Genomic DNA, 22,887 nt, shown 5'->3' with positions numbered 1-22,887 from the left:
ACCTGTGCTGCATGGTGTTTGGGCTCATCCCTGAACTCCATGAAAAGACAAAGCTTCCTGTTCAGCATGGTTACTTTTCACTTCCACTTTGCTCTGCGTGGGGTCTGGCTTTAAAACAGGGAAAAGGGGAGGCTCTGGGTGCCTGCATGTCTCCAAGCTTCAGGGTGACATGCAAGGACCAGCTTTGAGTATGGTGAACACAGCTTCAGCTCAGTGCCTTGGTGCTCACCTTTTGACCCCAAAGGCTGGGAGCTGAGTGCTCTTGCCCTGAGCAGTCACAGCAACTGCCACTGGCTGAATTCGATTCTCCTTTTCCTGCCTGATGTGAACGTGCAGCTTTGGCCACCAGCAGGTAGGTGGGGCACCCTTTGCCATCTGTCTGGATCATCCAGCTTGGGGCTGGATTTAGTGGTGCTGGGGAAGTACAGCTGGGTGAGGGAAGACATGTTTAAACAAAGGAGCAATGCTGCTGGCCACATGCGGCACAGCCCCGAACCAGAGGACAACGGGCCTTGGCACAGAGCACAGATGCGTGCTGTCGGCTTCTAGAGCATTGCAGGAACTGAGAACTTTTGCAAAGATGCTTAACTGTGGATGAAACGAGCAGAAAGGTGCCCCCAGGGCTTTTGGTGTGACCTCTCCCACAGCCAGAGCTGTGTGGGGCCTAAGCGATGGGAGTTTTGTCCCTGAAGCCTGTCAGCTGTAGAAGAGCTCCGTTGGCCTACCTAGGCTTAAAGGGAAGATAAAAAGGGGTGAGGGGAGTCTCGTTATGGCCGAAGAATGGGGCTATCCAGGAGAAAGGGGGTTTGTGGGGAGAAACACACTGAAATTGAGAGCGCTGCTTAAAAATAGCACAACCACCTGCTGGAGGCTGTGCTAGGAGGCCATGGGAGCGGAGCCCCCGGGGAGGCTGGGCAACCTCTGCTCAGGTGGTCTGTCCTAGTTCAGAGCTAACCCCTGGCACCGTGCCTCTCCTGTCCTCGCACCACCTTGCTTCAGCGTCTTGGGGAAGATGCTGCCAGCTCATGGGGCTGTGCTGCTGCTCTGCAATACATTTGCTGTCAGCCACCTGGGGAGGGGAAAAGGACTGCTCTGCAGTGGGAGCTCTGCAGGACTCACAAAAGCCTTGCCAAGCTCTGTCAGGGGGTGGATTTGGGAATGTCACCCCAAATCCCTGGGCTTTGTCTCTACTGGTGGCAGAGGGGTGGTCGTGCATGTCCCAGCTCCTGGGAGCACAAGGTCTCCCTGCCTCCTCTCCTGATTACAATTTAATTAGCACAATTAAATCCAGTAGGAGGGTTGGAACCCCTCCTCTTCTGTATCTGGGACCTGGCTCCTGAGGGGGACAGCCCCCACGGGAGCTCCAGGAGCATCTGCCTCTGCTCTGGAGCAGCATATGGAGGCTGAGGGTAGCCCCTGAGAGGGAGCTTGTTTGGGTCCCTTCTTTGCTGCCATGGGTGGCAGCTCCTTGTCCCGCCCCTATGGCACTACAGCCATGTCTGTGGTGCCCCAGCCCTACAGCTTGGCCCCACCAGGGTCCACACAACATCCTTAGGGCCGCAGCCCAGCCTGGTGTGTGCAGCATGGGGGCCAAGGTGCTGGAGCTTAGAGCCTGGGCCCGGCCCCAAAGTAGGACTAGAGGGAATGGCCTCAAGTTGTGCCAGGGGAGGTTCGGGTTGGAAATGAGGAGACATTTCTGTCAGAAAGAGCGGTCAGGCATTGGGACGGGTTGCCCAGGGAGGTGGTGGCGTCACCGTCCCTGGGGGTGTTCAAGGAAAGGTTGGACGTGGTGCTTAGGGACATGGTTTAGTCGGTGACATTGGTGGTAGGGTGATGGTTGGACCAGATGATCTCGAAGGTCTCTTCTACCCTTAATGATTCTGTGATTCTAGTGGGGCCCCTTCCTGCAGCACCCAAAATGTCTCCCTCAGCCCCTCTCTCATGCCACCAGAGGGCAGGCTACGGCCGTGCTCCTTGTGGCCCTGGTCCCTACAGCCCCACCACGGCCCTGGGCCAGCTGCAGCTGCCCTATGGGCACCCCTGCCCCATGGCAGCCCTGTCAGCATCGTCAGCCCCCGCTGGGGGGTTTCTGCCTGCCATCCGGGGCAGAAGGCCTCCAAGGCTCTCTGAGAAGAGCTGGGTCCCTGGGTAGCCCCCACCACCAAGGAGCCCCCTTCATCACCCCAGTCCCGGCCACAGCACCCCCCCTGCCTGCAGCCCCTCCTCGCCCACTCTGGCCTCCATCCCTTTGGCATCTTGGCTAGAATTGCCCCCCTGTCTGTGTCATTTGTGTTTTTGGAGCCCCAAAGGGATGCAGAGCCCTAAAACGGGGTCCCCCCAGTACTAATGGGGGGGTGGGTCTGAGCCCTTTCCCCAGCCCCACCACCTGCACCAGGGCAACCACAGCCCCTGTGTCTCCCATCACAGTGCACACCAAGGACTTAATATTTTTTAAAATACTTTATTTTTCTCTCAATGCTGACATTACAAAAAAAAATACAAAAAAAACCCACAAAAAACCAACACTATAAAACATTCAGATCTCATTGAAACTGAGAAAAACAAAGCAGCTTGCATCTGCATGCTGACCTGTCTTCTCACTCCATCAGTGTCCACCAGGTTTCCGTACATCGAACTCCACAGGGAACGGTGGAGGGAAAAGGTGTCGTGCCCTAACCTGAATTCAAACTAGTCACAGAATTAAGCAGTGCTTTAATTTAATTTAAGAGGTCTCCTCTCCCCGTGCCCTGGCTGTGGCACAGGCCGTCCTCCTGCCGCGTATGATGCACTGTACAGCTATACAGCCCCTGCCAGCTCAGCAGGCTCCTTGCCATGAGCTAACACAGACACGCTCTGGACCCCTATTTCAAATCAGTGACTTCTCTTTATAAAAAGGATGCCGGGGGGGGGTGTTTTGGCTTTCTCGGTGCCAGTTGGGCTGGAGATGCGGAGCTGAGGTGGTGGAGGAGCCATACAGAGCCAGGTCAACTGTGCTGCATGCTCTGCAGGACCCCTCCTGGGAAAAACTGGCAAGAGGCAGAGTTGACCAAGAAAGGTAAGAAATATAAAAATTCTCCTGATGGAAATCCAGTTTTTTAAAAAATAGAGCATTTAAAAAGAAAATCACCAAGCAGATTGCCTCATGCTCCTTCCAGTTCCACCATAACACCCAGAAATACCTCCTGAATTAAATGTCCCTGTAGAAAAATATATACATATGCATTTCTCTTCCTAATAAAATCCCTAAGGTTGAGCTCAAACGCTTGTCAAAACCACAGTTCTGCCGACGCTTGGCTCTGCTTTTGCACCCAGACTTGTGCTACACACATACTATGTTCTCACAGGCATGATGTTGGTATGGCTGAGCTTTTCCCCAAAAGTCAGGGTGAACCACTTCAGGAAACCCAAAGCGAGCAGAGCAAACCCTTACAGAGTTTACCTAGCAAGCTAAATATATGTATTAAAAAAAAAAAAAAGCAACAATGCAAACTCAACATATCTGAACAAGAAAGCTCCCACTCTGAGCTCCCCTGTCCCTCCAACCGGCAGCAGGCATAGGAGACAGAGGGGGCAGGAGGCTGGAAGGGACTGTCCCCAAGTGCTTTGATCTCTGTTGACTGGCACAGATGATGCTCGGTGGTGGTCTTGGCACACGAGAGTGGACTGAAGTAGGACTAGGTACTGTGGTCCCTGGTTAGAAACGGTCCAGCTACAGTGGCCACCACGCACAGGAGCGGTCCCTTTGGCCATACGCGCTCAGGAGTTTCCTTGGCACCTCGGTATGGCTGGACCCCAAACAGCAGCAAGTATCAAAGAGGGGAGGAGGAGGAGAAAACTAACGGGGATGTGAGAGCCTGTGAAGTTCTATTTACACTGCGCTTAACCCCTACAAGCCCATCCTCTAGTCAGAAAGTTGGCTTGAAAAGCAGGTGACACAAAAACCACAGTGATGCACCTCCCTGGGAAAACAGCCTGTGCTGCTCGCTTGTGCAAGGCAGCAAAGCTGGACCTCTAGAAAAACAAAACCAAAAAAAAAAAAAAAAAGCTGGCAGTGAGGAGAGCTGCAAGGGCAGGAGTCTGTGCTCACCATTCCCCTGCTGCTGGAGTAGAAAATAGGCTGAGAGGGGAAGGGGTAGGAAGGAAGGAGGGGACTTTTGGGGAAGGAAAGTGTTTTTTTTTTTTGCATTTGAAAGTGCTCTGGCACCTCTGCTCCGTGTGGGCCGGATGCTGTGGCATGTGTGTTTGGAGTATTGCTATTTGAAGAAGAGTCCCCAGGGCTCTAGGAGCACGGGAGGTGCTGCTTGAGGATCTGTCTCGTCTGGGGAGCTATTCTGTCTGGGAAGCGGATTTTGAACTCCACGATCAAGTCTCCTCGCTGGCTGGGGGCCTTGGGGAAGGGCAGCCCTTCCCCGCGCAGTCTCTTCACTGTGCCCGGCTTGATGATGTCGTTGCAGGGCAGTGGGATCACCCTCCCGTCGATGGTGGGAATGTTCACGGTGCAGCCGCACAGGGCCTGCGGGGAGAAGGAGGGAGACACTGTCAGCTGGACAGAAGCCCCACAGGAGGCAGGATCCCCACTCCCCATCCCCTGCTCCTCCCAGTGGACACCAGATGCCGCCAGCGAGCACCCTGCAGCTCGCAGCAACAGGGCAGCCCAAATTTAGCCCCTCGCTACCCAATCTGAGAGCCCGGCGGGGGGGGGGGGGGGGGGGGGGGGGGGGGGTGTTGCAGATGAAAACCCAGCTGAGCTCATGGGATGCCTCTGCGGTTCATCAACTGTCACCCTTCAGAGTCCGGGGGTTATCTATAGCACAGCCTGTGCCCCCCACCCTGGCCAAAGCCTCCTGAAGGTTATGCCGGCACAGGGCACAGCACTGTGCTTTCCTGGAGGCTGGGGCCCCACGGGGCAGCTCCCCCCTGCCAGTCCCTTGTCAGGCAAAGGGTTGGGTTACTGCACTGCGCTGCTACCCCTGGCTATTTTTATACCTTGGTGGCCCAAGAAGGAAGCAAGAACGAGATGGTTCCCCAAAACTGCAGGCTTGGGGAGAGTGGCCCAGGCACGCCCTGTATCCCTGCTGCAGGGACCTCCACGTAGCCACATTCCCCCCCCATTGCAAAGCAGCCACATCCCCCCACTGCAAAGCCAGGAGATGATTTTCCAGGCTGCCATCCCCATCCTGGGGCTGGGCACTGCCTCCTGCAGAAGCTGGCAGCAGCTGCAAGCCGGCCTGCGTTAGCGAGCCACGTGATGTGGAATGCAGCAAGAAAATTCTTGTGTCCTTAAATAACTCAGACAGCTCTGCCGTACATGTGGGCAGCAGCATCTCCAGGCTTTCAGCAAGGAGAGAGGCTGCTGCTGACGGAGGACTGCAAAGCGATACTTCTGGAAGGGGAGGATTTGCTGGGGATGGTGCAGGCTGGTCCTGTCCTGCACACAAAGCACTTGTCCCCTTGGGCTGGGGCATGGGGGTCCCAGCCCTCCTGTCCCCAAAAGACACCCTGCAAGGGAAGTGGGGCAGGATGTTCTGCAGCCGCCTCCCCAGGAAAAGCCCCCCCCAGTGCCAGAGCAACAGGAGGCAGCAGCAGTAGCAACCCTTCTTTCCTGCTGACCCCTGGCTTGAGGCTGATGGCTGCTGCTTCTGCTGCAGTGCCAGGGCTTTGCACCAAAGCCAACGCAGAGCCACCCATGCTGGGCTTGGCTCTAGGGCTCAGGTGAGCTGAGAAGAGGAAAGCTGGAGCCTGCTGTCCCCTTGCACATCCCAGCTGTGCTGGGTCTCCTCCCATACAAGCTTTTTCTGGTAGCAGGAGGAGGTTCATCGCTGGCTCCATGTCAGCAGGGGGTGCATGGTTGCGGCTCTGGCAGGTTGGAGGGAAGGGAAGGTTGGAGGGAAGGGATTATCCCAGGGATGCTGGAGCCCTTCTGCTGGCTGATACCCACCAGCATGCGACATGGTGGGCTGCACAGGTATACATGCCAGGAAAACATCTCTGGCCATGCAATAGGAAGCAGAAAGGGAACAGGTAGAGCGGCTAGACCTCAGGTTTCCAGCCAACAGGACCATCCAACTGTCTTTTTGCCTGTAGCAGAAAAAAAAAAAGAGAGAAAACTGACATGCTGCCTTTGCTCTGGAGGAGGTTTTGCTGCAACCCCATGGACCTGCAGAGTGCAGGGGGTGACCACTCACACACTGTCCCCTGCTCCATCCTCACCACAACGTGGCCAGAGGGAAGCCAGGCAACTATTTCGGCTTCCAGAATGAGCTTTTAAGACCAAAGCAGTCCAGCAGAAGCGTGGCTGAGACACTTCCACCCATCCCAAGGGACAGGACTGGGAACACCAAGCAGAGAGCCCCTGCCAGGCTCGCGGCATGGGTGTTGCTCCTCAGCGCTGTGCTTGCCCTGCAAAAGCAGAGGGACGCGAGCAGAGGCAGGCGGTAAGAGCGCAGACAGGATCTCAGTGTTTCCTTCCTAGAGCCAAGAGGCAAGAATTAGAGGTGATCGCTCCTTTGCCATATGTTCCTGTTTTTAATCCTTCTTGCCCAACTTCGTTGGCATTTGAGAAACTGGTTGTTGAAGCAACACCGGTGCCCGCGAGCGAGAGCCTGTAGCAGGGCGACGCGCAGCGAGCACAGCCACGGGAGCTGCCCTGCATCCTAGAAAGAGGCTCAGTTTATCCCTGGGTATGAAATGAGTGTGGGTTTGATGGCTGAGCCATGAGTGCTGCGCTTTATCTGGGTCAGTGGCGGGTCCTGCTCTGCTGGCAGTAATGGGGGGGCCGGCAGATGCTGCCACCTGGATGCTTCGAGGAAGGTGACACCAGGTAAAGAATGCCATGAGGTGCCTCTTCCATCTCCGTGAAATCTGTCAGCGCTGCCTGAAGATCTGCCTTCCAGGAGTGCAGCTGCTGTAGCAGTGTCACGCCTCCCTCCCTTGGCCTCCCACTGTGGTGCGTGCCTGTAATTTTAGGAACGGCCACGTCCCTGCAGCCCACAAGTCTCTTGGGGAGGCCTTCTCACACCTCCTGCATCAGCAGCAGCCCTCCCAGACAAGGGACGTGGAGCCTGGTGGGACAAGGACGCAAGTGCCCGAGGTACTGGGACGTGGGGATGGGAAGACTGGCAGCCTGGCCACCAAGGTGGCATCACCCAGCACCGCTGGAGACAATATGGGTTAGAGGTTTGTGGATGCTGGGTGCTACAGGTTCCTATGGAAGAGCAGTCTGGAGAGCAGGCTCAGGTTCGAGAAGGGGCCATAAGGAAGCGGATGCTGCCTTTCCAAGCCCTCCTGTCACCCCATCCTGCTCTGGTGCCTCAAATGCTCCCTGCAGGGCTGTGGCCAGGAGCCTTGCTCCCCTTAGCTGCAGGACACTGGCCAGGGATCTCCAGCATGACCATGAGTGGGATCACAGCTCCGAACGCCTGCTGGTACCCGGCTGTGCAGCTAAGGAGACCAAAGCTCAGGCTAAAAAAGGCAGACTCGCAAGGATGAACAGTGCAAGGAAAGCACTCGAGGCTACGGCTGTAGGCTTAGGTGATGAAGAGGTTGTACTGTGATTCACTCTGCCATGTACTGAGATGGTGGCATATAGTGTCAGGGAGCTCCTGGCATCTGCTCCTGCTTCAGAGCACTTAAGCTACTTCTTCTCATGGAAGATAAAAGCAGCAAAGCACTGCTTGCCCTGCCCTGGCAAGCGGAAGGCTGGGGCTGGCAGCCAGGCCAGCAGCTCTCCGAGCATCCCCAGCACGTTCAGTTTGCAGTGAGGGAGCGCAGAGAACAGGAAGCCCAGCTCAAAGAGCAGAGGAATTTGCCTGGACCAGCAATTTCCACCGGTCTCTCTTTGTGACTGCCATGATGTGAAGCAAATGCCCTGTTTACAGGCAGCTGGACAGAGATCACAGGTGTCCTGCGGGCAGGAGGCAGCTGGGTACGGCTCGCCACAGCGCAGCCAGCGCTTCCCCTGGCCTGGCACCAGTGCATTGGGCCGGGCAAGCTGCTCAGCTTGCTGCTCACGGGGCAGCTCCACGTGTGGCGCACATCAACCTGGACCAGCATGGGCCAGACGTCAGGACAGCCATCTCGGGGGTAATTTTAACAGATATGGGAATGCACAGAAGGAAACATCTGAGATATGGCATGCAGGACTCCATAAATAATGCAGCCTCTCCCAAGTATTTCTGGAGAGGCCAGCAGAGCCAGCCCCTGCAGGAATAAACCTCTTTACTCGAATCCCCTTTGCAACACAACGGAAATTCAACTCCCAAGACTACAGTTAACTTGAGATGAGTTTGTTTCAGGAGCACCCAGCTCTGCCTGCCCCATGGGGTTGCCCTTGCCCCCACCATAGCTGGTCACAGCCCTAGCAGGGATGTGGAGCCCTTGCAAAGCTCTTCTGACTTGCTGGCACACTCAGGAGCTCACGTTTCCCTACCTCAGGTCTGGCCCATTGAGCTTATTTCTATTCAATGTATTTGAGAACATAAATCTATCTTAAAAAAAAATCAGCTCATTAAGAAGATAGACAGCGTCTACGGTCTGAAAGGAACAGCAAATGGCAGCTGCCAAAAACGTCAATGTTAAATGCAGCTGCCAGCTGGGATTTATTAAAAGGTAGTTAGACAGCAGCAGCAGCAAACGGCACATCTTGTTCTTGGGTAAGCTCCCCTTTCTCTCCCACCTTCGCACGGTTTGCTGCTCTGGTGCAGCGAGTCTCACCATGACCTCCAGGACTGACAGCCTGGATGCGCTGGGTTTTGTTCACAGCCTGAAGATTTTGCCCTTTGTTCAGGGAAGCCAGAACCAAAGAAAGCAGCCATTCGGGGCTAAAGCAGTGCTCAGCAAGGTCAAGGTATCACCTTTCTCTGCGTGACCCTGCTCTCATGTGGGGTGGTGCCTGTCACCATCCAGGACAGAAACATGAACAAGCAGGGACCAGACCTGTGTCAGCAAACTTGGGGTTTCCGTTGCTCCTACAGTGCACCTGGGCTCTCCTCCACATGTGAATACCCTATGCTACAATAGAAGGGCAAGACATATGGGGAAGGGAGAAAATGGGTAAATACCACCTGTATTCGCTCAGGCAGCCTGGTGTGCTCAGTCAGGACTGTAGTACCTGTGTCCTACCTGCAGCATAGAGGCTGAATGGCTCTCCAAAACTGAGCACGAGCTGGTCTCTGCGGCTCCTCTCTGCAGAGGACTTTGCTCATGTCTCTCACGCCCTACCTGGTCCTTCCTTTTCAGCACAGGATGAGGACTGAGTCCTGTCCTGGACACAACCCAGCGCCCCTTCTCACCCAGGGCATTTCCACTGATACCCACCTCTTTAAGACTGATGTTTGCGGTGTAGACCACGTTCGTCCCATCCCTCTTGAAGTGTGAGTGAGGCTTGTCCTTGAGGATGAAGATGATGTCAGCAGGGATGTTGTCCAGCGTGGCGTCCCCTTCTTTGGGGAATGTGATTTTGGTTCCCTCCTTCCAACCCCGTTTGATGACAATGTTTAGGATCTTATCCTCAGTCCGCATGGTCCGGCCATCGGTGTTGAGCCTTCTGCGGGTGATCTTCATTCTCTTGGTGGAGCCATGGTAGATCTCTTCCAGGGACACCTTCAGCTCGTGGATGATGGGTGGGTCTTGGACCTTCCTCTGTGTGTGCAGGGACTCCTGGTGCCGCCGGTGAACCCCGTTAATGCCGTTGAAGCCAAACCGGCCGAAGGCACTGAAAGGATCATCATTGTCATCGATATCCATGTCTTCCTGGTCAAAGCCATTGAACACCCAGGAGCGGCTGCTAGTGAAGAAGATATCAAAAGGGTTGGAGCCTCTGAAGAAAGATGCGAAGGTGGCATGGGGGTCACCGTGGAAGGTGTAGTGGAAAGTGTTCCCTGAGCCACCTGAAGAGCCACCTCCAGTCTTGAGACCTAGAAGAGAAGGGGGAAGATGAGACATTAACACTCCTTGCCAGAAGAAAGCTGCTGGCTCTGCACAGTGGTACCGTGCTGGGACCCACAGCACCCTTGCTTTCCACGCAGCAGCACGGGCTCTGCTGGCTCCAGGCAGCCCTTCCAGCAGCTCCCAGAGGTGCTGGTCACCCACCTGTGAGCCAAGAAGGCACCACCTCAACCCACAGCACACAGCCCTGCCTGTACGCCCAGCAAGCTCCAGCTCAAAAGCTGTTCAGGTTTTGTTTGGTTACCTCCTCTCAAGCCATGGCCTTTTCATCTAATGCATCTCCTAACGCATCCCTGCGATGGGATGGTGCGTGGCAGAGAAAGCCACCAGTAGCTGGGGCTGGAAGGCAAGCGCAAGAACTGGAGCAGGTCCTTCTGCAGGCTTTTGCTGCTGCAGATGCCTGCTGATGAGGACTCACACCTGTTCAGAGAAGCCCTGTGCATTACAGGAGAGCGAGCATCCCGCCAGACTTTTATCAGCCACTCCAAGCTGCATGTGCAGCTGATCTGCCACGGTCAACGCACTGGGTCTGTGGTATCCAGTTGTGCTGCACAAAACCCACTTTGGGTGAGTTATCTGTTCTACCAGCCAGGGTTCTAGCAGCCCAATTCACAAACCAACAGAAGAGTTTGAGGCTTGCACCTTCCAACAGCCATTCCCAGGCAGAACTGCCCTGCCAGGTGCTGGGCAAAACCTCACACCACTGCGAGCCCTGCAAAGTCCCAAGCAGCTGAGGCATGCCCCAGGTAGCCCCCCAGAAGAGGTCACACCTGTAGAACACCCTCAGTGACCAAAAAGGGCTATTTCTGATGGGCTGTCCCTTGTGCCACCATCCTCCCTGCTGGCAGCAGGAAATACGAGGGAGACAAACAGAGTGGACAAATGTGGGGGTCTGTTCTGATGTTCTCAGCCTCCTCATGTGGTCCATGGCTCTCATCCCTTGCCCCCTGCCCTGCTGCACGAACGTCTGTACACTTGCAGAGCCTGTGCTGCATGTGGGGACTGGGCTGTAGGGCAGGAGGAGCAAATCCCATGAGCCCACCCCAGTGCATGGGACCCCAAAGACCCTCAAAACACTGACCCCAACCCCCCCCCCCCCCCCCAGGCCACGTATTCCAGAAAACCAAGCATTTGCTGGAAAATGAAAGGTTTCCCATTGCAGGAATGCTGGACTGGTGTGGAAGTCACTGCTTGGGGTGGGACAGGTGGCAGTCCCTGTCCTGCCATGGGTCCGGACACCTCATCAGCACATCCAGCACCCTCTCTCCTCTATTAAACTTTTCCACATCTTTCACATTTCTCAGCACCCTGACTTTCTGCACAAACTCTCTGGACACCACTGGCTCTGCCACTGTGTCTGGCTGCTCGCGCAGCCGGAATTATGGAGAAACCTGGGCAGGGGAAGGTGGCCTCCCTTGGCCCGAGGGATGGAGCACGCTCTGCACAAGAGGATGGCTCACAAAAGGAAGAGGCCAGGTGCATGATTATGGGCCAGCAGGGAAAGAGCTACTTACTGGGGAGCTCCAGGATATCTCAAGAGTGGCTACAAGTCACAAGGAAATCCAGGCCCTGCTCTTGCTTGGGGGGCAAAAGCCCAGAGACTCCCAAAAGCATGGAGTGGAAGGGGAGAGGACTGAGGCTAAGGCAACCAGCACTGCTTGCCAAGAGCATCAAAGGGGTTTGGTGTTGCTGGTGCGTGAGCCCCATGGGGCAAGCGCTGCAATTTCTCCAGACAACCCCATGCCCCTTAAGAAGGGCCAAACCTCCTGTTTTTCCTGTTTTGGGTAATTCAACCCAAACTCTGGCCCTGTCTGTGGCCCCGGAACCAGGGATAGAGAGGCAAGGCCTGCTTCAAGCCCAGCCTCCCCGTCCCGCTGCAACGAGGGGGCTACTCCTCTGCAGTTATTTTTTCCTTACTACTTAACTCACTCTTATTTTAGCTGTCGTCATCCCTGGAGAGCCCCCGTCCCCAACAGGCTGCAGCCAGGAGGTTTCACCTTTATGCAGTTGCCTTAATCCCATGATGCCAGTCAGAGGCCAATGCAAAGGCAGGGTCCGATTTCGGCAGTGCCTCCAAGGAAATGCTAGCTTCTCACTTGAGATAGCCGCTTCTAATTTTAAACAGCAGCAAATCACTGTGGCTCGGTGCGTCCCTCGTGGCGGTGACATAAATAACGGGTTAAGGAACTCGTATAGGCAGAGCATGCGCTGCCAGGCAGAGATTTTTCCAAAGCTTCACCCAGCTCTGTAGTTTTGCTCAGATAAACCGGGAGGACACGGAAAGCCCACCTGATTAACACGTGGCTCAGAGGCTGGTGCCAACACAGAAATTTTGTTTTTTTTGACCATGGGGCGCTTTACTCGGCACCCGGCCTGATAGCTGCAGACGGGTCCCTATCTCTAAGGGGAAAAGGGATCCTAGCCCAGGAGCTGGCAGGGCTCGTTGAGAGGGCTTTAAACTAGGAAAGAAGGGGGACGGGGATGAAATAAGGCTTGTTGGAGCTGTGCCAGGGGGAACAATGGCAAGGCTGGGGAAGAAGGCGATGGCCCAGCTGAAGTGCATCTACACTAATGCACGCAGCATGGGCAACAAACAGGAGGAGCTGGAAGCCATCGTGCAGCAGGCAGGCTATGACTTGGTTGCCATCACGGAAACGTGGTGGGACCGCTCCCACGACTGGAGTGCTGCAATGTCTGGCTATAGGCTCTTCAGAAGGGACAGGCAGCACAGAAGGGGTGGTGGTGTGGCTCTCTACATTAGAGAGTGTTTTGATGTTGTGGAACTTGAGGCTGGGACTGATAAGGTTGAGTCTCTGTGGGTTAGGATCAGAGGGAAGGCCAACAAGGCAAGCGTCCTGGTCGGGGTCTGTTATAGACCGCCAAACCAGGATGAGGAGACGGATGAGGAGTTCTACAGGCAGCTGGCAGAAGTTGCGAAATCATCAGCGCTCGTTCTCATGGGGGACTTCAACTTCCCAGACATATCCTGGAAGCACAACACAGCCCAGAGAAAGCAGTCTAGGAGGTTTCTGGCGAGCGTGGAAGATGATAGCTTCCTGACGCAGCTGGTTAGAGAGCCTACCAGGGGAGGTGCCCCGCTAGACCTTCTGTTCACAAACAGTGACGGACTGGTGGGAGATGTGGTGGTCGGGAGCTGTCTTGGGCAGAGTGACCACGAAATGGTAGAGTTCTCTATTCTTGGCGAGGCCAGGAAGGGGACCAGTAAAACTGCTGTCTTGGACTTCCGGAGGGCTGACTTTGAGCTGCTCAGGACGCTGGTTGGCCGAGTCCCTTGGGAGGTGGCTCTGAAGGGCAGAGGAGTCCAGGAAGGCTGGGCGCTCTTCAAGAAGGAAATCTTAATGGGTCAGGAGCGATCTGTCCCCACGTGCCCAAAGACGAGCCGGCGCGGAAGAAGACCGGCCTGGCTGAACAGAGTTGTGGCTCGAGCTTAGGAGAAAAAAGAGGGTTTATGACCTTTGGAGAAGAGGGTCGGCCACTCAGGAGGACTATAAGGATGTTGTAAGGCTGTGCAGGGACAAAATTAGAAAGGCCAAAGCTCATCTGGAGCTCAATCTGGCTACTGCCGTTAAAGATAACAAAAAATGTTTTTACAAATACATCAACACAAAAAGGAGGACTAAGGAGAATCTCCATCCTTTACTGGATGCGAGGCGAAACTTAGTTACAAGGGATGAGGAAAAGGCTGAGGTGCTTAATGCCTTCTTTGCCTCAGTCTTTAGTGGCAAAACCGGTTGTTCTCTGGATACCCAGTGCCCTGAGCTGGTGGAAGGGGATGGGGAGCAGGATGTGGCCTTCGCTATCCATGAGGAAATGGTTGGTGACCTGCTACAGCACTTGGATGTACGCAAGTAGATGGGGCCGGATGGGATCCACCCGAGGGTACTGAAAGAACTGACGGAGGAGCTGGCCAAGCCGCTTTCCATCATTTATCGGCAGTCCTGGCTATCGGGGGAGGTCCCAGTCGACTGGCGGATAGCAAATGTGACGCCCATCTACAAGAAGGGCCGGAGGGTAGACCCGGGGAACTATAGGCCTGTCAGTTTGACCTCAGTGCCAGGAAAGCTCATGGAGCAGATTGTCTTGAATGTCATCACGTGGCACTTGCAGGGCAACCAGGCGATCAGGCCCAGTCAGCATGGGTTTATGAAAGGTACGTCCTGCTTGACGAACCTGATCTCCTTCTATGACCAAGTGACACGCTTAGTGGATGAGGGAAAGGCTGTGGATGTGGTCTACCTTGACCTCAGTAAGGCTTTTGACGCCGTTTCCCACAGCATTCTCCTCAAGAAACTGGCTGCTCGGGGCTTGGACTGGCGTACGCTTCGTTGGGTTAAAAACTGGCTGGATGGCCGGGCCCAAAGAGTTGTGGTGAATGGAGCCAAATCCAGTTGGAGGCCGGTCACTAGTGGAGTCCCCCAGGGCTCAGTATTAGGGCCAGTCCTCTTTAATATCTTTATCGATGACCTGGATGAGGGGATCGAGTGCACCCTCAGTAAGTTTGCAGATGACACCAAGTTAGGTGCGTGTGTCGATCTGCTCGAGGGCAGGAAGGATCTGCAGGAGGATCTGGATAGGCTGGACCGATGGGCTGAGGTCAACTGTATGAAGTTCAACAAGGCCAAGTGCCGGGTCCTGCACCTGGGGCGTAACAACCCCAAGCAGAGCTACAGGCTGGGAGATGAGTGTTTGGAAAGCTGCCTGGCAGAGAAGGACCTGGGAGTACTGGTTGATAGTCGGCTGAATATGAGCCAGCAGTGTGCTCAGGTGGCCAAGAAGGCCAACAGCATCCTGGCTTGTATCAGAAGCAGTGTGGCCAGCAGGTCTAGGGAGGTGATTGTCCCCCTGTACTCGGCTCTGGTGAGGCCGCACCTTGAGTACTGTGTTCACTTTTGGGCCCCTCACTACAAGAAGGACATGGAGGTGCTCGAGAGAGTCCAGAGAAGGGCGACCAAGCTGGTGAGGGGTCTGGAGAACAAGTCTTAAGAGGAGCGGCTGAGGGAGCTGGGATTGTTCAGCCTGGAGAAGAGGAGGCTCAGGGGCGACCTCATCGCTCTCTATAGGTACCTTAAAGGAGGCTGTAGCGAGGTGGGGGTTGGTCTATTCTCCCACATGCCTGGTGACAGGACGAGGGGGAATGGGCTAAAGCTGTGCCAGGGGAGGTTTAGGTTGGATGTTAGGAAGAACTTCTTTACCGAAAGGGTTGTTAGGCATTGGAATGGGCTGCCCAGGGAAGTGGTTGAGTCACCATCCCTGGAGGTCTTTAAGAGACGTTTAGATGTTGAGCTTAGTGATATGGTTTAGTGGAGGACTTGTTAGTGTTAGGTCAGAGGTTGGACTGGGTGATCTTGGAGGTCTCTTCCAGCCTAGACAATTCTGTGATTCTGTGAGGGAGTTCCCCCAGGTCTGTCTGAGTTTTCACACCCAGAAGCCTGACTGCTGACAGCACTTGGCACCTCTGGACACCTCTTCCAAGAGCTCCTCAGTTTTTCCTATAAGTTTCTGATATTTCTTGTTCCCCAGCACCTTTCAGGAGCAGGTATAACTTCATCAGGCAGGGGCAAGACTCTGTACCCCCCTAAGACCTCTTTGCCTCTGAATGGCAGAGAGCCCTCCCTGTGCCTGCCAGGAGCAGGACGGAGCTGATAAAAGGGATCTCCAACCACTGCGTATTCCTGCCGGTGTCCGCAAAGAGGATGCACCCGCTTGCTGGGCACACAGGAGGGGCTGCATCTTCCACTGAGCAGCCTGTCCATAGCCGACCTGCTGCTCTTTTAAGCACCCAAGTCCCTGGCTGATTAATGCAGATGCTATTCAGTGCTCTCCTCACCTTAAGCAAATGGGGTTGCAGTCTTCCATATTCGACTAATAAGGCTGTGTGTGGTGGAGCTGCTCTCCTCCTCCATGCCAACCGGGAGACAACAGCAGCCACTTAGTTTCAAAACAAAAACCTATTACTTAAATTGGGAAAAGCTTTGAATCATGTAGGTCAGCCTGTACCAGGGAGAAAAGTGGGACTAGTGCTCTAACCAGCACACTACCGGGGATCCTGCGGGGGGACATCCAGGAAAAAGGGACATTACTGGGCTGGGAAATTTAGGCCAAGTAAAGGGTTGCTAAAGCATTATCGCAGCGTGCAGGCACAGCCCAGGAGGTGAGCTCCTTTTCACTTCCATCACCTCAGCACTTGCCCTTTGGAGGCAGCACTGTGGAGCTCTCAAGTGCCATCTCCCCAGCTGGGAAGAGAAGCAAAAGTGGCTCCACTGCGGCGCAGCTGGCAGAGAAATGGGTTGGGACATTATTTCTGGCAGCGAGGCAAAGCAGGGTCAGTGGAGTGTTTGCTCTCCCCACTTTTGCTCCTAGTAACCTTGATTCGGAAGCAGGCATGAGCCCTGGGGGTGCAAAAACACCCCCTCACCCCATATGAACCTCCTTGGACCCAAACAGCCAGCCACAAGGATGCCTCTGTGCCCCGGCCAGCCCTGCCTTTGAGCAGGAGCACGGGTCCCCTTACCTTCCTCCCCGTACTGGTCATACACGGCTCGCTTCTTGGGGTCGCTCAGGACATCATAAGCCTCTGCGATCTCCTTGAACTTCTCCTCGGCGTTGGGATCTTTATTCTTATCAGGGTGGTACTTCAGGGCCATTTTCCGGTAGGCTTTCTTGATTTCATCCTCGTTGGCTCCAGACTGGATGCCCAAAATCTTGTAATATTCTTTCCCCATGACGGCGACGCTGCCTGGTGACGAGTACTTATTCCTGAAAGCAGAAAGACAGCTGGCTGCAAGGCGAGCATGGCACTCAGGCAGCCGGAGATTGGAGCGGCACACACTTATCGCCGAGCCGCCTCTCCCCGCATCGCACCGGCCAGCAGCACCACAGCCGGCTCAAGTCCACGTTTTCCTCCAAGGGACCCAAGCCAAGCGTGAGGACGCGGAGCGGCAGTGGGGGGACGCGCTAGCGCGGCAGGACCCGCATATCCCTGGGCTCTGCCTTTGCCTCCCTGAGCTCCAGGGTATGGAGAGTCATCCTGGACGGGGACCACCAAGGCATTGCGCAGGGTTATTATAGGGGCAAGGCCGACATCAGGCGAGGCCGCTTGGAGGCGTGACGGTCTAAATTCAGCTGTCCCGTCCCCCCCACAACCTCCTGCTGGCCACCTCCTGGGGCTTTGCCAGCCCAGGGCAAGGAGAGGAGAGACTCGAGGGGCTGGGGGAGCGGCGGTGCAGACGGGGAACCAGCAGGGACTGTGCCACTGCACTCACCTCAAAGCAACTTCAAACATTTTGTTCCTGAAAGCAATTGGCATTCAGCTGGAGATAAGTGCTTCCGATTACAGCGTCAGAGCTGTAATTTGTATTTAGCAGAGAGAGGATGAAGCCGTTAGACAGAAACATCTTGTGATGGTGGGAGGTTTTCTTTTTTTTTGGGGGGGGGGAACACTTTCTAGTCTGACTTGCACTCCCTTAGAGTCTTCAACTAAATGTTGCAGTAAGCCAGAAATATTAAGAGGTGGTAAAATGTCATCGCAGCCTGACACGATGCAGTGAGGTCAGCACAGGCAACCGGCTCTGTGCATTCACTTTCCCCATCATGTGGGAGGCTTAGGACAGAGCCATGCCTATACTAAGGCATTGAAAACCCAGTGGCCGAAACCCAAAGGGAAAAGGGTGGGCAATTAATTCACTCCACAGGCATGCTGCTGGAGCAGCAAACCCAGCAGAGTCATGGAAGTTCGGAGAGCAGCTCGAGGAGGCATGAGACCAACTGCTCGGGGCAAAAGCTGAGCAAGACTTATGCTCCTTAAAACACACTTCCCACTGCTCCTTACCCTTCAGTTTTCCAACTGTGAGCTCCTGTCCCTGCTGAGCCCAACCTGCTCTGTCCCACCTGGCCGAGCACAGCTCAGTGCTTGCTCCTTGCCATGCTCTTCTCCAGACCTTACCCCCAGCTGACCCTCTGATCTTCGGTGCTCTCTGCTAAGCCTTTGTGCTTACATCCTACTCCCCTCTCCAGCCCTGTTTTTTTTTCTTTTTTTTTTCCTGAGCTTGCTCCAAACCCACCCTTTCTCCAGACAGCCCTGAATTGCCCTGGACAAACCAACTTGGGCAGCTCCAGCCCTTTGAGCCCCTCCAGCAGATGGGTTTCTGCATCAGACCCTTTCCTTCACAGTCATACCAGGTGTTCCCCCTGTCCATAACCAGATGCTCCTGGTGGAGGTCTTGGAGGGACCCCTTGCTCCCAACCACCAGCTTTACCCTTTCTGCCCCAGCCCCTGAGCGGTCACTTGGAGGTCTGGAGGAAGGGGCCAGGCACTGCTGGAACCATCCGCCCCATGGGCTTTAGGGGCAGAAGCAAGAGGCAGTGCTGCCACGCTATTGTTAGAAGCACAGGAAGGCCTCTGGGGGCATAAAGAGCATCCTACAGCATCTCCAGCTCCCAGCTTCTAAATGCCAGCACATTTCTGTACCAACACAGCCTCCAACAGGAGCCCTCCAGCTTCTGTGCAAAGAGCAGCCGTCTTTGCCAAGCCCACACAGCCATTACAAGATGCTCTACCCCGTGCCCACCACTGTCTGCATCTGCTCTGATGAATCCCAGCAGGAGCTCATAACAGGGGAAGGGGGGATGCAGCAGGTCCCCAGCCGGCACCAGAGGTGGCCTGAAATGTCTTTTTACGCCACACTGTAAAAACAAGCCATTTCCACAGCCTCCCACTGGAAGGCAATGTGAGGGAACCAGCTTCGCTTGGAGCAGCACAGCCAAGGTCGGCTACTCTGTGTGTGCTGACAGGTGGCAGGCAACCTGCTGGGCACCACGGCACAGACCAGCCCAGGACCTGGCCTCCTCATGGACAACAGCCCTTTTTTACACAATCCCAGGGAAAAAAAAAAAAAAAGCATCCTCCAACAAGGTCAAACAAGACAGCACTGAATTCAACCCCTTTTCACACCCCGATCACACCACAGACCAAAGCACGGAGGTCGCAAACGGATTTCATCCCAAACTGGTGCTACCAGAGACCCCCCCGAAACCCTGAAGCAATTCCTATAAAAGTATCCAAACTGTCACTCTCCCCACCACACCCACCCAAGGTCTCCGGTCTTTACCCTCAAGAGGTCTTTGAGGGAGTGCGGGGGATGCCTGCTGGGGGATGCTCATGCCATGGCACTGCGGGCTGGACCAGCTGTGTCCCGTTCCTGCCCCGGGACCCAAAATCTCACAGTCCCATGTCTCCCAGCCCTGTCACCTGGCGCTGCTGTCCCCATGCCCTGGTGGGTGACCCGTCGGGTTAAGCAACGCTCCAGAGGCGACGCTCACATGTGCGGTGGTAAAACACAACTGTCCCTGTGCAGCCTCCCTCCCATCTCCCCGAGATCAGCTGCACCTCACCACAGATCCTCTCCCCCCTGCCGCTCAAGCATCCTGCTCTGCCTTCCCATTTAATCCACTCGGGAGCAGGGGAAAGGTGCTGCTGAGCAGGGGGCTTCAAGATGGGTAAGTGGTGTTGGCACCTGCATTCGCTTCCCCAAACACCTTAGGAAAAAGGGTCCGCGTTCAGAAAAACCGCAGGTGCCCAGCTGCGGAGCAAGGTGCGGGCATCTCCCAGCTGGTGGCTGCGATGCCAATAGCCCAGCCCCCATTCTCCCCATAAAAAATAATAAATAATTAAAAAAAACCAACACAAACATTTGTTCCAGCCCCGCACATGATATCAGACCATGCAACTTCTGGATCGGCGAGCTGGCTGAATAGCAATCACTTGACATAGCCCCTCTGCTCTGCAGTCATGTAAGGGAACAAACCCATGTGGCCAGCAGCCCCACTAAAATTTTCCACCCCACACCGTACGGTCGCAGCAGGGTGATGAGCCAGGCACCTCGGGCCATTAATTATTCCTCGGCCGTGAGAACACAAGCACGAGACACGGGGAGGGACCCACTTACCGAAACTTTACAAAGACATTCAGAGTCCAAATGGTCATCTTTAAAGGCTCTACTTTTATTTTAAACATTGTGTCAGCTCCTCAGCCTGGCAGGGACAGAGGCAGCGGCTCCGACCTCAGCCCCAGCTGAGGGGACGTGGGTGCCAGTGAGCTGTCCTTTGGGGGCTTTGGGCTCCCTCCCTGCCGGCGCAGCAGCCCATCCACGAAGTCGCTTGACAGGCAGCGACTTTCCTCTAGGTGGTTTCTTGCTGCTTTCCTGAGCTAAGAGGCACCAGGTAGGTGCACAGACCCGTGTGGCACACTCAGATTCCTGGCTCCCAAATTAAAGCATTTATTTCCACGGCTGGATCAGGCATCCTCCCCACTCCCCAGACTGCTGCTGCAGTGGGGCACCCACCCTCAGTCCCCTGTTACCTTAACAGCCCCAACGCAGCTGCCCCCCAACCCCACAGAAGCAGCAAGAACAAGGGACCCGGTGTCCCTGGCAATTAATCGCTCACTCCCGGTGTCGGTCACGGCGGGGCCACATAGCACATGAGAGGGAGAAAAGTAGGACAGCGCTGATGCACCATGAGGCAGAAAAAAGTAACACAGCCTGCTTTGCACCGGCCCTCTGGGGGTCCCCGTGCATGTCCCCCCCTTCCCTGGGTGCTGGCACTGCTCCCTGTGCTGGAGCAGGAGGGGTCCGGCAGCCGCAGTCCTGCCATTGCAGCTCTGACCTCCCCTCCCAGTTCTCCTAGCGGCACAAAACCTACTTCTGGAGAAGTCACCTTTATGCCAATGATGCCTCCCGCCGTGGGGCACCCCAGGGTGTGCCAAGGGAATTCAAAGCCACATGTCCCCCAGTCCCCCAGCTCAACCACCAGCTCTGGCACAGAGAAACTTCAGGGCTGAGCATCCTCTGTCTGCATGCACGGCGCGGAGCATCCCGCCCGAAAAATGACCCTTGGGGAGAAAACCCCAAGGGATGCGGGGTCTGCAAACAGAGGTGCCAAGGGGGTGCCATGTTGGAGCCGTGCTGGGTGCGTACCTCTCCGTGCGGCTCCAGAAGAGCAGGATGGCCGGCATAGCAGCGCCAGGGCGGGCAAACCCCAAGTTTTGCTCAGGCAGCTCGAGGGGAACGTGGCGCGTCGGGGCAGACAGTGCCACCCGTGCCGGCTGGCGGCCGCAGGGAAGCAGCCAGCGATGTCATGAGTACACGGAATGAATCATCCCATCCCCGGGCCCCCACGCGCACCACTCGCCTCCCCCTTCTCCACTGCCAGCCCCCCCCCCAACCCCTCCCCACTCGGGTGCCGGCACCTGTGTGGGGACAGGGTTAACCAGCCCTTGGCTGCCGAGCACCCGCAGAAACCCCACCGCCAACCCCACCACCGGGGGCTGCGTGGGGATGGGGTTAGACTTCCATACCCCCCCGGAGTAGGGTCCCCCACTTTTAGCCCCATTGGGATGCGTGAGATTGCATGGGGATGGGGTAAGCCCCCCTCACTGAGCCCCCATTTCCAGCCTTACTGGGGCACCATCACCTGCATGGGAATGGGGTTAAGTCCCTTTTCTCCCCCCCCCTACATATAGTCCCCCACTTCTAGCCCCACTGGAGTGCTGGCACCTGCGTGGGGATGGGGTTAAGCTCCCCCCAAGCAGTGTCCCCCATTTTCAGCCCCACTGGGGTATCTGTAACTTGCATGGGGACGAGGCTGAGCCCCCTCACTGCCTCCCCACCTCCAGCCCCCCTGGGGCACCATCCCCTATGTGAAAATAGGGTTAACCCCCCTGACTCCCCCCCACGCAGGGTCCCCGATTCCTAGTCCCATAGGGGTGTATGCACTTGCACAGGGATGGGGTTAAGCCCCTTTGCTGCTTCCTCGTGTGGGGTCCCCACCTCCAGCCCCACTGGGTGCTGTGACCCACATAGGGATGGGGTCTAGCCCCCTCCCCGCACAGTGACCCGCTTACAGCACTGGCGGGAAGCTGTCACCTGCAGACCGTGGTCCCCAAACCCCCCATGGGGTGCTGTGACCCATGTGGGGATCATGTCCCCCCCAAGCCCCCTATGGGGTGCTGTCACCTGCGTGGGGATCATGTCCCCCAAACTCCACACGGGGTGCTGTGACCCCTGTGAGGACCTGGTCCCCCAAACCCCCATGTGGTGCTGTCACCCTCATAGGACCAGGAGTGTGGGGGGATTTAACCCCTTCCTGCCCAGCCGGTTGTCACTTCATTGGGGACAAGGGTTAACCGTTTCCTTGCCGCCCCGCTCTGACACTACATGGGGGGGTTAACCCTTTCCTCACCACCCTGTCCGGCCCCACGGGGGGGTGGGGGTCACACGGGTGGGATTGGGGGGTGTCACACGGGGTAGAGTTAACCCCTTCCTCGCCGTTCAGGTTAACAGTTCGTATTAACCCTTGCCTCGCCGCCCTCTCCAGCCACCGGGGGTTAACCCTTTCCCTCCCGCCCACCTGGCCGCGATGCGATGCAAAATGGGGGGGGGGCTGACCCTTTCCCCCCTCCAAACGGGGGACATCCCGCGACCCCGGTGAACGACCCCCCCCCACGGGGCTGTCACTCCCCCGCCCCCCCTGCGGGGCGTGGGAGCAGAAAGGGGGGGAGGGTGTGCTGCTGCCGACCCCCCCCCCCCCGTCCCCGCGGGGTCCCGGCGGTGCGGATGCGGGATCCCGGCCCCCCGTCCCACGGGTCGCGGCCCCCCCCCAACACTCACCGCTCCCGCCGGCGCCGCGCACGCACTACCCCCCCGCCCCCCCCGCCCTCGTGACGTCAGGGGAGTCCCGCCTGCGCTCCCCCGGCGGAGAGGTAGGGGGCGATGGGGAGGGGGGGAGCGCCCGCCCCGCCGCGCCCCCCCGTTGGGCCGGGCCGATGCCCGTCGAGGCGAGACGCCGCGCTCATTGGTTCTCCCCCGGGGAGCAGGAGGGGCGTGGAGGGAGGGTGGAGGCGGAGCGCCCCGCCTTCCATCTGCC

At 56.4% G+C, this 22,887-nt stretch overlaps 1 protein-coding gene across 5 annotated transcripts; it reads right to left on the bottom strand.

Annotated features, from left to right (window-relative positions):
• Positions 1 to 2,445: 2,445 nt before the first annotated feature.
• LOC125179630 (dnaJ homolog subfamily B member 5-like) lies at positions 2,446 to 22,742 on the bottom strand. Of its 5 annotated transcripts, XR_007160386.2 has the most exons (5): positions 20,940 to 21,136; positions 16,478 to 16,722; positions 9,316 to 9,914; positions 5,939 to 6,078; positions 4,383 to 4,513 (listed from the first exon to the last, which is right to left on the bottom strand). XR_007160386.2 is itself a non-coding variant. In XM_066986930.1 (4 exons), the coding sequence occupies exons 2-4, from the start codon at positions 16,686 to 16,688 to the stop codon at positions 4,280 to 4,282; spliced, it is 1,044 nt and encodes a 347-aa protein (XP_066843031.1). In that variant the 5' UTR covers positions 16,689 to 16,722; positions 22,632 to 22,742; the 3' UTR covers positions 2,446 to 4,279. The 5 variants fall into 5 exon arrangements, 4 of the variants coding, with proteins under 4 accessions (XP_066843031.1, XP_066843030.1, XP_047912100.1 ...); XM_066986930.1 differs by lacking the exons at positions 5,939 to 6,078; positions 20,940 to 21,136 and adding an exon at positions 22,632 to 22,742 and having other exon boundaries at positions 2,446 to 4,513; XM_066986929.1 differs by lacking the exon at positions 5,939 to 6,078 and having other exon boundaries at positions 2,446 to 4,513; positions 20,940 to 21,131.
• Between the last annotated feature and the right edge of the window lie 145 nt (positions 22,743 to 22,887).

This window comes from Anser cygnoides, chromosome 36 (genome assembly GCF_040182565.1).
Source record: "Anser cygnoides isolate HZ-2024a breed goose chromosome 36, Taihu_goose_T2T_genome, whole genome shotgun sequence".
Lineage (NCBI taxonomy): Eukaryota > Metazoa > Chordata > Aves > Anseriformes > Anatidae > Anser > Anser cygnoides.
Note: the sequence above shows the minus strand (reverse complement) of the source record. Positions and strands in the feature narration are given on the sequence as shown.